Source organism: Hypanus sabinus, chromosome 13 (assembly GCF_030144855.1).
Source record: "Hypanus sabinus isolate sHypSab1 chromosome 13, sHypSab1.hap1, whole genome shotgun sequence".
NCBI classification, from domain to species: Eukaryota; Metazoa; Chordata; class Chondrichthyes; order Myliobatiformes; family Dasyatidae; genus Hypanus; species Hypanus sabinus.
Window position 1 is genome coordinate 43,803,437 of NC_082718.1, and position 15,580 is coordinate 43,819,016.

General features: G+C 43.7%; 1 protein-coding gene and 1 long non-coding RNA gene across 2 annotated transcripts in view; one reads left to right on the forward strand and one right to left on the reverse strand.

Annotated features, from left to right (window-relative positions):
• The window catches only part of lamb1a (laminin, beta 1a), a 90,441-nt gene extending 82,196 nt beyond the window's left edge, over window positions 1-8,245 (reverse strand). The window contains exons 1-2 of the mRNA XM_059987528.1: window positions 8,072-8,245; window positions 6,539-6,714 (exon numbers count right to left, since the gene is read on the reverse strand). Coding sequence (XP_059843511.1) covers window positions 6,539-6,714; window positions 8,072-8,102 — 207 coding nt within the window. The 5' untranslated portion in view covers window positions 8,103-8,245. The remainder of the gene's footprint in view (window positions 1-6,538; window positions 6,715-8,071) is intronic.
• A 102-nt stretch (window positions 8,246-8,347) lies between these two features.
• Window positions 8,348-15,580, forward strand: part of LOC132403815 (uncharacterized) — a 152,809-nt gene continuing 145,576 nt past the window's right edge. The window contains exon 1 of the long non-coding RNA XR_009515349.1: window positions 8,348-8,416. This is a non-coding gene — a long non-coding RNA (uncharacterized LOC132403815). The remainder of the gene's footprint in view (window positions 8,417-15,580) is intronic.

The window sequence follows — 15,580 nt, forward strand, 5'->3', positions numbered from 1 at the left end:
CCTGGCGGATTTCTCATCGGTTCTGGTGCTGCAGTTCATGGCAGCCATGCCCAGATACGGCATACAGCACCACATCCCGATACAGGGACCACCCCTCCATGCCCATGCTCGAAGGCTTCCCCCGGACAAGCTCCGACTGGCGAAGGAGGAGTTCAAGAGGATGGAGGAATTGGGGATTATATGGCGGTCTGACAGCCCTTGGGCCTCACCCCTGCACATGGTGCCCAAAGCAACGGGGGGCTGGGGACCATGCGGTGACTACTGCAGGCTGAATGAGGCTACAACACCGGACCGCTACCGTGCCACACATTCAGGACTTTGCAGCAAACCTGCACGGCGCACGGATCTTCTCCAAGGTAGACCTCATCCGGGGATACCATCAAATCCCGATGCATCCGGACGACGTCTCCAAAACAGCATTCATCACCACGTTCGGCCTTTTCAAGTTCCTCTGCATGACGTTCGGCCTAAAGAATACCGCACAGATGTTTCAGCGGTTAATGGACGCGGTGGGACGCGACCTGGACTTTGCTTTCATCTATTTAGACGACATCCTCATAGCCAGCAGTAGTCGTCAGGAGCATCTGTCCCACCTCCGTCAACTCTACACCCGACTGAGTGAATACGGTCTAACAATCAACCTGGGCAAATGCCTGTTTGGGCTCAACACCATCGACTTCCTGGGCCACAGGATTACTAAAGATGGGGCAACCCTTCTGCCCGCCAAGGTAGACGTGGTCCGCCATTTCTCCCGACCCACCACAATCAAAGGCCTTCAGGAATTCTTGGGTATGGTGAATTTCTACCACCGCTTCCTCCCTTCAGCAGCCCGAATCATGCGCCCTTCTGTTTGCCCTGATGTCGGGTAAGGGCAAGGACATTGGCTGGGACGAGGAATCCGCTGCCGCTTTCATTAAAACGAAAGAAGCCTTGGCAAATGCCCTCACAGCGGACGCATCTAACAGGGCAGTTGGTGGAGTGCTGGAATATCTCATCGAGGGTCACATGCGTTTTTCAGCAAACACCTACAACCACCCGAGCTCAAATACAGTGCTTTCGACCGGGAACTGCTGGCGTTATACCTGGCAATCTGGCATTTCAGGTACTTCTTACCATGGACCACAAACCGCTCACCTTTGCGTTCACGAAAGCATCCGACCCCTGGTTGTCCCGCCAGCAGCGACATCTGTCCTGCATCTCCGAATACACGAAGGACATTTGGCAGGTCTCGGGAAAGAACAATGTCGTGGCGGATGCACCATCCAGACATAGCATCCAGGCCCTGTCCCAGAGGTGGACTACGAAGCGCTGGCAGAGGCGCAGCAGGCAGACGAGGAGATCCCAAGTTACAGAACCGCAGTCTCCGGTTTGCAGCTCCAGGACCTCCCCGTAGGCCCAGGTGAGAGGACCCTACTCTGTGATGTCACCACCGGCCAACCCCGCCCCGTCGACCCGGCACCTTGGCGGCGGCGCGTTTTCAACTCCGTTCTCAACTTAGCGCACCCCTCCATCAGGACAACCGTCCGAATGGTAGCCAACAGGTTCGCTTGGCACGGACTCCGCAAGCAGGTCAGTGAATGGGCCAAAATGTGGATGCACTGCCAACCAGCCAAGGTGCAGCGGCACACCAAAGCCCTGCCGCAGCAGTTCCACCCCACCCACCGGCGTTTCGACCACTTTCATGTGGATATCGTGGGCCCCCCTGCCAGTGTCGCAAGGAGCGCGGCACCTCCTGACTATCGTGTACCAGTTCACAATATGTCCAGAGGCGGTCTCGCTCACCGACACCACCTCCGAATCTTTCGCCCGAGCACTGATTGCAACCTGGGTATCTCACTTTGGTGTACCAGCCCACATTACCTCCGACAGAGGCGCCCAGTTCACCTCCAGCCTGTGGTCAGCTGTGGCCAGCCTTTTGGGGACACAGCTGCACCACACAACTGCCTGCCACCCACAGTCGAACGGACTAGTGGAACGTTTCCACCGTCACCTGAAGTCGGCTCTCATGGCCCGTCTCAAAGGGCCTAACCGGGTGGACGAGCTTCCCTGGGTCCTGCTTGGAATCCGCACGGTGCCCAAGGTGGATCTGCACACCTCGTCGGCCGAGTTGGTATACGGCGCACCCCTGGTCGTCCCCGGAGAGTTCATACCAGCCCCAAGGGGGCAAGAGGAAGAACCCGCAGCAGTCCTGGGCAGACTACGTGAGAAGCTCGGTAACCTAGCCCCCATACCCACTTCACAGCACGGGCAGAACCCGACCTGCGTATCCAAAGACCTGCAGAACTGTAAGTTTGTTTTTGTACGACGGAGCAGATATCGGGCACCGCTACAGCGGCCCTATGAGGGGCCGTTTACGGTGATCAGGAACAATGGGTCCACATTCATGTTGGACATTGGGGGGAGAGAGGTTTTCACAGTGGACCGACTCAAATCGGCCCATGTGGACTTGGCGCAGCCAGTCGAGATTCAGGCACAGCAGCACAGAGGCAGACCTCCCAAACAGATTCTGACCCACACTGAGGACTTTGGGCGGTGTATCGCCGGTTCTGCGGGGGGGGGTTATGTGGCAACCCACTTCCCAGCGCACTCGAACCGGCTCACAAAGTGGTGCGTGCCGGCATTGAGGCAGGTCCCAAAGAGGGCGACAAGCCTGCTTCACCAGCAAGGGGAGAAGCCCGCGCACGGGACGGGACTGTGAATACGCGCCCCCTGCAGCATTCCCGCCCGAGCAGGGCAGGAACAGGAAGGCTTTAAAGCGAGGCCGCGAAGTTTGAATAAACCTCTTTTGTAACTGCTGCTCACCGACTAAGTGTCGTTATTTCAGCGCTGCATGTAGCACACCACGACAATACTGTATAAATCCTGTATAAAATACTCACAATAGATAATAAATACTAAGAATTAATGCATGTGATTTAAAATACAAATACACATAATAAAAATGACAGCTTTACTGTCAAAGGTACTATCCATACTATATATTCCAAATTGGGTGTTGAGAAAGTGAATGGAGGAAGGCATAAGACTGGATAAGGCCCTTCTGGTGCAGGGATCTGTAGTGGTGTCCCTATGGCGTGAGAGTGTAGTATGTGTGAAGTGTCTGTGTAATGTCTTCTACTATTTGTTGAGCCTTCTTTATTGTTCATCTCTTGTGGATGCTGCTGAGTGATTCTTGTTCCTGGCCAATTATTTTACTACTTATTCTGATAATTCTGTTGAGTGGACTGAGGTTCATAGTGCTCACTGCTCCGACCATGCCGTGATGCTGTAGGTTAAGACTGATTCAATGAAGCATTCATTTCTGGAGAATTGATGGCTGGACTTGAAGTTCCTGCATTATCCTAAGGAAAAATAGCCATTGTTGGCACTTGGAGAGTATCCACCCACCCATTGGTCTTAAAGGTGATTTTGTTATGTATCGTTGTGCTCTTCTCAGGTAAGAGTTGTATTTTTTAAATCACCAATTTCTCAAAGCACTTCATCACAATCCTCCCCCTTCCCCCTTCCTTTCTGGCCCTGAGGAGAGGTCTTGGCCTAAAACACCGACTGTTTATTTATTTCTATAGACGCTGCCCGATCTGCTGAGTTCCCCCAACATTTAGTGTGTGTGTTGTTAGAGGCACTTGCAAAATGAAGACAAAACAGGACTGCTGATTGCAGACAATTCTCTCACAAAGCAGCTGTCAGACGCCAATTGATTAGGCCCATTGAAAGATTGGCTTTACTATGCAACTATGGGAAAAGCATTAACTATTTCAACAATTTGTTTATTCATTTAAAAATATTTACAAATCTGTTCTTTGTGTTTATCTTGTATCAGAGAACAAAAAGAACCAAAACCTCACAGCAGAGTACTCACGTGGGCAAATCCAGCATTCAGAATATACATCTGCAGACTGAACAGTATCGATACGTAAAATACACAAACTAGTACCGATCAAGCTAAAACTGATTAGGATAAACTCTGCATCTGATGTAGTCTTGAGCTGGGAATCCCAGATACAAATGCAATGGAAAACACTCCAATTCTTATTTTAAAACATTTGTTGAACTTAAAGGCAAAAACCGTCCCAACTTTTAAGGGGAGGGAGATGGTGCCTTGGATGACTGAGATTTGCCTGTCTCACTTTTGATCTGTATAGCTACAAATTACCATTCTTTTTCCCCTTCTAAGTTACCACCTTCGAACAAAGTTATTTACTTTGAGTGCTGGTTGACAATGTTGCCGTTACTGGTTAGTTACAGAGCACCTTGACCAAGTTAAAACCACTGTAATATGATCTCATCACTTATCTATGTTAATATCAGCCAAAAAGGCATGCAATCTCATCTGGACTGATTGGAAGACACTGCTCGTTTGCTCTGCTTACATCAAAGGACGGTAACCTTCATTCACAACTCTCCGGATTACTATACAGTCAACCACTGGCAGAAATGTGTTCAGAAATATACTGTAGAAATACTTTGTAATTATGTTGCTGGTACTCACTACCCTCGTTTTGCAGGAACCGGCATTTAAACCAGATAGAAATATACACGCACACATTTGTGTGAAGTACTGCTGCACCAGGCAGTTGGGCTATTTACATTACACAGTAGAGATTACAAGGAGAATGTAAAGTTTGCCACTGGCCACATTTCAGTGATGCAAAGCCATTTGATATGGTAAACTGCAGAAATCAATACTCTATGAATTGCAACTGCAAAATGAATTATTCAGTCTAGATCAAGAATGTACAGTAGTAATTTCCTAGGGCTTCAAAACCTCAGCTGAGAAGGACTTTCTTAATATTAAATTTGTGATCTTATACCTTGCAAAATCTTACTCCCCAATAAGTCATGGCTCCATGTCTCACAGTTTTCCTCCAGGTTGTCCTGCTACTCAACCATATTCAAGCCCATTTCTCTCCTGCACAAAGCTTTTAAATCAACCTTGTCCTCCCCTCACTAGCTACTCTGCTTTCAGACTTAAAACTTTCCTTAGACTACCCCAGTTTAACTCATTGCTTTTGAGATTTCTCGGTTTGTATCTGGACCAGAAAATTTCTCCGTAGAATAACTCCTTGGGATCAGAAAAACAAAATCTCCTTCCCTGCCCATTGCCTCCCTCTGGTGCTCCTCCCCCTTTTTCTTTCTTCCATGGCCTTCTGTCCCCTATCAGGCTCCCTCTTCTCCAGCCCTGCATCTCTTTCACCAATCAACTTCCCAGCTTTTTACTTCATTCCTCCCCTCTCGGTTTCACTTATCATCTTATGTTTCTCTCTCCCTTCCCCCCACCTTTTAAATCTACTCATCTTTTTATCTCCAATCCTGCCGAGGGGTCTCAGCCCAAAACGTCGACTGTACTCTTTTCCATAGATACTGCCTGGCCTGCTGAGTTCCTCCAGCATTTTGGGGGTGTTGCTCAGATTCCCAGCATCTGCACCTCAGCACCTCGTTTGTATTGGGATCAGAATAACCCGATCCTGACTCTGGGATCTTTTACATTCACGCGAACAGATAGATGGGTCTTGGTTCAATGCAGGGTTTCCAAACCTGGGACCCATGGACCCCTTGCTTAATGGCACAAAATTCCACAGCACAAAAAAAAGGTCGGGGAGCCCTGGTATAATGTCACATCCATATCAATACTACCAAAGTGCAAGCAGTCTCACTACGATGTATTGAAATAATATGGCCAAAATTGTGTTTGTCTGAAGAAATAAACTTTTTATTCAAGAATTTTCATTGGTGATACAAATAATGTAGTTTGAAGTAATTATTTCAAATAGAAGTTACTGACTTCTAACAGAATAGAACACATTAAGTGCTGGTATCAGAAAATAATTTTATTAACTCCAGATTAGAACCGTGTGAAGCTTTAAAAAAAAATGATCTGGAGGCAAGTTCCTTTAATGATTAAAAAAGCTCAATGAAGGAATCATTAGCCAAGTTCAAAGACTAATTTTTGCTTCCTACGAACAAGTCAGTTAAGTCATTTTCTGTCCTCTGCTTGACAAACCTCATCAGTCACAAACAGAAGTGAGACTTTAAAAAATAAATCTTCAGAACACGATGTTAAGGAGCTGCTCTGGATATTCCAATATGGACTTTTGGTGTGCAGGCTCACAATCCACGCCCATCTATCTGAAAACTCCATTTGTACAAGCTTGCACATGCACAATTCCTTTTTTTTGAGGAGTGCAATTTGACCCACAGAAGAATTGCATCAATTTCCCAATCACTGGGTGTCTTGGGGAATATTGCGGAGCTGTTTTTTAAGTAATTGTGTGACACAAATAGTTAAATAGTCCCCATCAAGATATATTTGAACTATCTTAGGTTATCTTGTACAGGTGTTTGGGCCACGCCTTCACGTGAGACATCACAATAAGGCAGCTCAAGACTAAGCAATTTGTGAATGAGGTAGGTAGTCAATTTAGGTTCAAAAGCAAATCATAGGCTTTACTGCACAAATATTTTTTGAACTGAATGCACCAGTATGGCTTCTTGCTCTTCACTCACACACAAATCATATTCAATAAAACATACATCATACCTGAAGGTGGCTGACAATACAGAAGGGCTCGGGTTTATGTAAACCACAAGTGGAGGTAGCAGAGAGCTTATCAGCTCGCCCAATCAGCAGATCCCCTGTGGCTGGATAACAACTTCCTTCAGCACAGCCATAACTGTATACTGGCTCCTGAGAGAGCACACAATGCCAAAGGGTGACTGGAAGACAAAGCAGAGATGATCGTAAACAGTGGCTTCAAAGAAACAGAACAGTCTACCTATTCTGCTTGGGGCAACTTTCCCAAGGTGTCACACAAGACCCACGCCCTCCTTCCCAAACACCAAAGCCTAGTAATTTCCCCCTCGGTATTGATGCAGCAACAAAGAGGGCAAGACAGCAGCTGTATTTCATTAGGAGCTTGAGGAGATTTGGTATGTCATCAAAAAACACTCGCAAATTTCTACAGATGTACTGTGGAGAGCATTCTGACTGCCTCACTGTCTCTGACTTCTCATTTTGCACAAGATTTTGCTATTACTCAAGATATACAAGAATCTGAAGACAGGTTATAGGTTAGGAATCAGACCACCTGAAGTTTACAAAATGGGAATCATGAATTACTTCATTCAGTTACCAAACTTCCTGATGGCTTCGGTCATGCCACTCTCACTGAAATTGGTTGTGTGCACACCTGCATTCTTTCAAGCTTTGAAATGTTGATATCATTACCAATTGTATTAGTTGTGATGGAGGTAATGGAAGTTAATTAGGATTCGTGCTGATTTTTGTCTGCAGACCAAGAGGCCCATTCTGCATAAAGCAATCTTTCACTCAGCTGAGAATCAGATTACCAAACTGCTTCACGGTGCAGAAGGACAAGCTTGAACTGAGATGGACATTTCAGACAAATTAAAATACAGGCAGGAACATTTTAAACAGAGCTAATAAATCTCAAAAAAATCAAACAGTTTATCTTAAGAACAAGCTCGGATTTCCCAAAAAAGAACTGACTGACAGATCACTTAAAATTTACACCTTTTAATTTAGTGAGTGCCTTTTAGTGAATTAATCCTACAAATAGTGGCGTAAATACTTTTGAGGTTGTAGATACACGTGAAGTAGGTTGAGAATTACTGGCAGATTGGGAGCTCCTTTGAAGAACGGCATTCAACAGCTGGTCCTATTGGAATCACACTACTGTCTGTATCTGACCAGCGCTGTGTATCAGAACTGTGAGCCAACTCCTCACGAACAAGTTTGCGAAACGAGGTCAAGGGTTCTACCGGTAATTTGGGGAATTAGTAACGGATCTGCTACAAAGCATCAGTTGCAGAAGAAGAAGAAAAAAAACTTTTCACTTCACTTTTAACTGTGCGAGCGTTATCCCACATATGAAACAGTTACAAATTTGTTCCCATTTATTTAAACTTTTGGAACTGGGTACAGAGTAGATAAAAGTTGCAGCATGCAGTTATAATTATTATTTAGATTTCAAACACGTCCCTTGAAAGCACTCCTAATTTGTTTGGGAAGAGAAAATATCTTTAATTTCCCCCTCCCCCCAAAAAAACTTACCCCAAATACTTAAACTTCCGAAGAGCAACATTGCCGTACAAATGGTAAGAGTCGCAGGACGGGTTGAAGCCTCTCACTTGTCCCTCAGCCGGCGCCGCTCCCACTCCCACTCCCGCAGCGAACAGACCCCGCACGCATGCGTCCGCCCACTCCTCCCTCCACCCGCTTCTTCCCGCCTCGCTCGGTTACGTTCTGGTGCAAAGGGTCCGCTGGCCGTGGGACATGTTCGATACTGATGTATAATGTTTGGCTTCAAAACAAAAGCCCCGTCTCTAGAGGCACTGTTGTATGTAGACGTAATTGGCAGAAGAGAGAAGCGAGAGAAAACCACAAAGACATGAAAGGGTGAGGAAAAAAAGACTAGCGAGCAACACAAAAGTAGTAAAGGATCGGGATGTGATTAATTACAGATGAGAGAGGGACCCCAAATCCCTATGGGCCTCCAGTTGTGATATCCATTGATTTCAGAGATTCCATCTCAGTTACATTATTGAATGTTGAATGTTTATTCATGTTTTTGTGATTTATCACGCTTTCTCAACGTTGTGATATATAATGTTACTTAACCTGCATTCTGTCGCTGAACACTTTGAAACTCTAGAGTCTAAAGTGTTTATTTAAATAATGAACAGTGTTAGCCTGACATCCGATTTCTGGAACATCACTTACATTATTTTGAAAGAGAAGTGAGGGACTTAAACCTCTCCTGCGAGTGAGCTGCGCTGTTTGCCACGTTATTATCTGACCTTTCTTCTAAGTTGCTGAGATAGTAATCACGCGGCAACATTGCTATTTGGGAATTCGAATAAGTTTTGCAAATTCATCTTACCATTCATTTGGCACTTACTTCCACACTCCATGTATCTCTGATCCTGGTCGAGAATCAACTTGATTCACCAGAGTTTTGTTATTCTGCCTCACCATCTTGTTTTCAGGAGACTGGGTTTGTTTAATATAATTTTACAAAGTGTTTCGGGACATTTATGCTACATATAAAGGAAGAAGTTGTTGAAAACGGTTTAAAAATCTATTTAACATCATCCTTGGTCATTGTTTTTAATGAATAACCATACATCATCTGGGACCCCCCCCCCCCAGACCTCCCACCACTATCTCAGACATGGTCTCTTTTAGTTGCTGCCAACAGGAAGAAGGAGCAGCAGCTTAGGACTTAAGGAACAGTTAGTACCCCTCTTGCTCCATTGAAATGTTCCCACAACCTATGGACTCACTTTCAAGGACTCTTCATCTCATGTTCTTGATATTTATTGTTTATTTATTTATTATTATTATTTCTTTGATTTTGTATGTGCAGTTTGTTGTCTTTTGACACTAGTTGAACACCCAAGTTGGTGCTGTCTTTCGTTGATTCTATTATGGATTTATTGAGTATGCCTGCAAGAAATGAATCATAGGGTTGTATATGGTGATGTATCTGTATTTTTATAACAAAATTACTTTGAATTCACTAATTGATCAAGCATGACCATATACATTCCTATTGATTATTTTTCATCTGTAGATTCCTGATGTCTTTCAGTTATGTTGGTGAGGTTTCCATTCTGTTAGCTATATTCAAAAAGGTTCAAAAATTAATTTATTATCAAAGTATACCACTCTGAAATTCTTCTCCAGATATCCATGAAACCAAGACAGAACAGAACGGTCATCAACCCCCAAATCCCCTGTTCGCTGCATGAAAAAACAAACAAAATGGAACAGGAACATTGACCCCCAAATTCTGCCCGCACAAAAAAACGGGAAGGATCGGGCAACAAACGCAGAGTATAAAAAACTATAAGACTGAGAAAGAGTCCATAGTCCAAGAGGATATCCATATCCAAAATGCGGAAAACCTTGGTAACATCCTCCAGGCACAACGACAGGCCACACAGTCTCTGCTCTCTGGCAGCGGAGTGATCCACCAGTGATCAAAAGGCAGGCTCACCTTCTACATTAGCTTTGATGTTTCGATTCCCCTCGTTGTTTTAATCAGCCAAAAATGGAAGCTTTAATCGGCAAAATGGAGTCAGACGTCAGCTCACACGCTGTCCCCCAGCCTCCTCGCCACAAGGCTCACGCTGCTGCCTCGGCCTCCTGGAAACCTCTCTGAGACAGCAAAGTGCTGGATCGCCAAACTGCAAGTCACAGGTTCCAACAGTTCCAGAAATACATTCAAGATGAAAAGCAGACATAAAAGATTTTAAAAAAAAGAAATAAATAATTTCATGGTCTATCCAGAAGATGTCAAACATGGGAGCACTGTACACAGGCACCATCTTGACTGGAAGCTAAATGGTCATAAAGCTCCCTGGATTTGTTCTCCTTTTTTGAATTCGGGAATATTGTTTCCTGCTTCCTATTCTTCTGGCACTATTCCCTTTTCCAAATATTTTTTATATGTTGTCATCACAATGTAGGCAAAAGCAAAAGCTCAACATTGCTCTGCGTATGGATTTGTTTTTGAACAACCAGGGCTCTGCATTCTAACACTCATTTCATGCTGAAGTAGAGAATGTCGGCAGGTAAAAGAGCTGGAGTACGTCAATCACAACTGAATTTTAGAACTCATCAAATATATTGACAGTTTTTAACATGGAAAACATATAAATCTATTCATTCCTGGATTGTGAGAAAGCATCTGGTCTTACACAGCAGAAAGCTGTGTTCTGTAAGCTTCCATGGGAACACCAATCTCCCACACCCACGCCCTCTCACAAGCTGGCTGGTGCTGTAGTGGACTTTGAGGCAAAATAGTCCTGGTTTCGAATCTGGCCGGCTGCTTTTATGCTTTCCATTTATGCTCTGTTTAACATCGAGCTCGTTTTTTAAAAAAAACAGACAAAATGCTAAAGAAATGGCGAGGAGTAACAACCACCATTGTCTTAGTTAGAGATTAGAAATAGGCAGCATCATCTGACAATTCAACTACTATACATCCATAATCCAAAAAATGAATTAAAAAGAAAAGTTCTCTGAACTTGGATTACACTGGGAAGGCACTATTGCTAGGTCACTCCACAGCCAAGACCATACTTACCATTGTAGAAGTCTTCTGGTGTTGGTACAGTAAGTAATAAGAGTTCCTCCTGCATGGCAAAGGGGAACTTCTCGGGGTCAGTATGACAAATGTCATTACATTGGTAAGATCAAAAAGATGACATTTGATTTAGGGACTTTCTTACTAATTAATAGGAATCAAAGATACAAATACCAAAATTCACAGCTGATAATATAGAAGGAAAGATCAGGATAGAATTATCCCAGATACACTCAGTGGCTATTTAGTTAGGTACAGGAAGTACCTAGTAACATGGCCCAAGTGTATTTCTTGGTCTTCCTATTAGGAAGCAGTCTTAGTTCGTGGTCTTCTGCTCCTGAAGCCCATCCACTTCAAGGATGTTGTGCATTAGGAGATGGTCTTCTGCACACCACTGTTGTAAAGAGTGGTTATGTGAGATACTGTCAGTTTCCTGTCAGCTTGAGCCAGACTGACCATTCTCCTCTGACCTCTCATTAACAAGGCATTTTCACCAACAGAACTGCCACTCAATGGATGTTTTCTTTCTGAATTTTTTTTTAAACACCATTCTCTGTAAACTCCAGACACTGTTGTGCATGACAATCCCAGAAGATCAGCAGTTTCTGAGATAATCAAACACCCCATCTGGCATCAGCAATCATTCAATGTCAAAGAAATGTATACAATATACATCCTGAAATGCTTTTTCTTTGCAACCATCCCTGAAAACGGAGGAGTGCCCCAAAGAATGAATGAGAGTTAAATGTTCGAACCCCAAAGTGCCCCCCAACTCCCCTCCATCCTGTGTGTAAGTGGCAGCAAGCAATGTTTCCCCTTCCCCCACTGGCAAAAAAAGCATCGGCACCCTCCACTGAGCACTCAAGCAAACAACAAAAGCAACAGCAAAGACACAGACTTGCAGTACTCCAAAGACTATGTGTTTGCCCAGTATTTGACATACTACAGGTTCTCTCTCTCCCTAATAAGAGGAGAAGGAGATGTCTCCGTTTCACAGCAAGAGGAGAGACATAACAAACAACTGGTTGGTTTATGATGTTAAAAGTCCATTGCATCACTATTTCCGAGCTCTATGCCCAATGATCTCAGGTCTCTGGGCACTCAGCTAAAGATCTTCCAGCTCCTACGACGCACTGGTCTGGGACACTAACCTTCAATCCACCTACCTCCAGAGACCCGAGATCCTAGGCCTCCAAAGGCAAGCGGAACTCTTAAGCCGCACCCTTGGCAGGTCAGATAGCGGTCAGTCATGGCACCTCGAGAGCGGGTCCCATTCTGCAAATATCTGGAGTCAACGTGTAACTCCAGGTCAGGGTCTTCAAAAGAACCCTGAAAGGGGAAAATAGAGATATTAAAGATGGAAATAAAACTGATTCCGAAGATGTAAGAAATGGAGTCACCGTTTAGCGATATCTTGACTAAGCTCTGCCCTCCGCCTTTCACGGTCAAAGTCAATTAGATCACGTTTCTTCCCCGTACTGATGTTTGGTCTGAACAACAACTGGCTGGTGTGTTCAACCTCACTTTGGCAGTCTGAGGTATCCACCTGCTTCAAGCAGGTTTTACTTATACTGGTGCCTAAGAAGAATGCTGCAACCTGCCTTGATGACTACTATCTCGAAGCATCTAAATCCACAGTGTTGAAGTGTTTTAAGAGGCCAGTGATTAAACATATCAGCTCTTGCCTGAGAAATGACTTGGATCTGCTCCAATTTGCCTGCCAGAGTAAGAAGTCCACAGCAGATTCTGTCTCATTGGCTCTTCACTCAGCTCTGGAGTATCTGGACAACAAAGGAGCATCCATCAGGATGCTCTTTATTGACTACAGCTTGGCATTCAATAACATCATCCCCTCAGAACTATTCAATAAGCTCCACCAAGACCTTTGCTTCAATACCTCCTTGTGTAATTGGATCCTCGATTTCGCAACTTGCACACCCTAGTCAGTTTGGATTGCCAACAACATCTCCTCCATAATCTCCATCAGCACAGATGCACCACAAGGCTTTGTGCTTCGCCCCTGCTCTACTCGCTTTATACTTATAACTGTGTGGCGATGCCATGTAAAAGTTCTCTGATGACACTATTCATAGGCTGAATTAAAGGTGGTGATGAATCAGCAGATAGGAGGGAGATTGAAAATCTGGCTGAGTGGTGCCATAGCATCAACCTCTTACTCAATGTCAGCAAGACCAGGGAACTGATGTTAGCTTAAGGAGGAGGAAACCAGAAATTCATGAGCCGGTCCGCATAGGAGAATCAGGGGTGGAGAGATTCAGCAACTTTAAAGTCCTTGGTGTTATCATTTTGGAGGACCTGTCCTGGGCCCAGCATATAAGTGTAATTATGAAGAAAATATGGCAGCGCCTCTACTTCGGAGTTTGTGAAGATTCGGCATGATATTTAAAACCTTGACAAACTTCTATAGATGCGTAGTGGAGAGTATATTGACTGACTGCATCACAGCCTGGTATGGAATGCCCTTGAATGCAAAATCCAAAAAAAGTAGTGGATACAGCCCAGTCCATCACAGGTAAAGTCCTCCCCACCATTGAGCATGTATATGCAACGTTGTTGCAGGAAAGTAGCATCCATCGTCGGAGTCCCCGACCACCAAGGTTATGCCCTCTTCTCACTGCTGCCATCAGTAAGAAGGTACAGGAGTCTCATGACTCTCACAACCAGGTTCAAGAATAGTTATTACCCCTCAACCATCAAGCCCTTGAACCAAAGGGGATAACTTCACTGGACTTCACTTGCTCCTTTATTGAAATGTTCCCACAACCTTTAAACTCACTTTCAAGGATTTTTCATCACATGTTTTTGACATTTTTTGCTAATTTATCATTATTATTATTATTATTATTATTTCTTTCTTTTTATATTTACTCACTGGTTGAACATCCAAGTTGATCCGTCTTTCATTGATTCCATTATGGTTATTATTCTATTGTGGATCGTTTGAGTATGCCCTCGAGATGAATCTCAAGGTTTTATATGGTGGCACGTGTACTTTGATAATAAATTTACTTTGAGCTTTGATTATATCTGCATGCTTTTATGCATTGAATTGTTGCCACATGATTGTGTGTTTTGATATTTGCATTAACAACCAGCTGGACAGTTGTACCTATTGAAATGACTATTGAGTGTATAAATGCAAAATCCTGGAAATCCAAAATGAATCAAAAGTGCTAAAGCTAAAGCAACAGGTCAGGCAGCATCTGTGAAGAGGTCAAATCTTATGTCAGAACTTCCCCAAACATCAGACAATTGAAAATCACTTGACTGGGGTTTAGTAATCCCGGAATTATGAATTGATTATATATCCAGCTCCACCTATAAAGATGAATTGTATGTAACTTTGGTCTTAAAATGTACAATAAACTATGAGAATGATGATTCAAATTTGTTTCCATAACATTTAGTGAAATATTGTTAAATTATTGGATTAGCATCAAGGATCTCAGATTATTAGGCTACTAATATGTGAACTAGAGAATTTCAAATCAATTTAATTTTGTGGGGAAAAAAGCTAGTGTTGGTAATAGTGAGAACCAGATCAGCATAAAATTCCAATTGTCTTGAGGAAGGAAATATGCCATTTTTACCAGTTAGATCTGTTTCTGACTTTCAGACATACCAATGTGGTTAATGTGTAGCTGTCCTCATAAATGATTTAGCAAGCTAATCAGGGCTGGTTGCAGTCCGTGAACAGAACATGTGGTAGCTTTGCAAAAGATGTTGATTTACTGTGAGCAAGGTTTTAAAAACATATATCCTTCAAAGCTGCAGAAAATCAATTTCATCAGAGGAGATTAAGGGGAGGTTTCCTTATTCTGAACAAAGACATGAAACACTGTTTAGAACATGAAACATAGAACAGTTTATCACAGTACAAGATCTCCAAGATCATTTTAACGCTTCCTTCCCACATAGCTCTCCATTTTTCTTTCATCCATGTGTCTATCAAAGAGACTCTAATATATTTGCCTCTACCATTACACCTGGCAGTGCATTCCACACACTTACCACTCTGTTAAAAAAAAAACTTACCTCTAACATTCCCCCATACTTACTTCCAATCACCTTAACATTATCCCCCCTCTTATTAGCCATTTCTGCTCTGTGTCAAAATCTCTGGCTGGTCCATTTGATCTATGCCTCTTTTAAGTCATCTCTTATCAAACTTTGCTCCAAAGAGAAAAATTCTAGCTCGCAGAAACTTTTCTCATAACACCTTCTTCCTAAAGCAGGTTGAATCCTGGTAAATTTCCTCTGCACCCTCTCTAAAACTTCCACATCCTATAATGCGGCATCAGAACTGAACACAATACTCCAAGTGCCACCCTAATCAGAGTTTTATAGAGCTACAGCATTTACCTCGTGGCTCTTGAATTCAGTCCCCCAAATAATGAAGGCCAACAGACCATATGCTATCTTAATCACTCTGTCAACTTTTGTAGCAG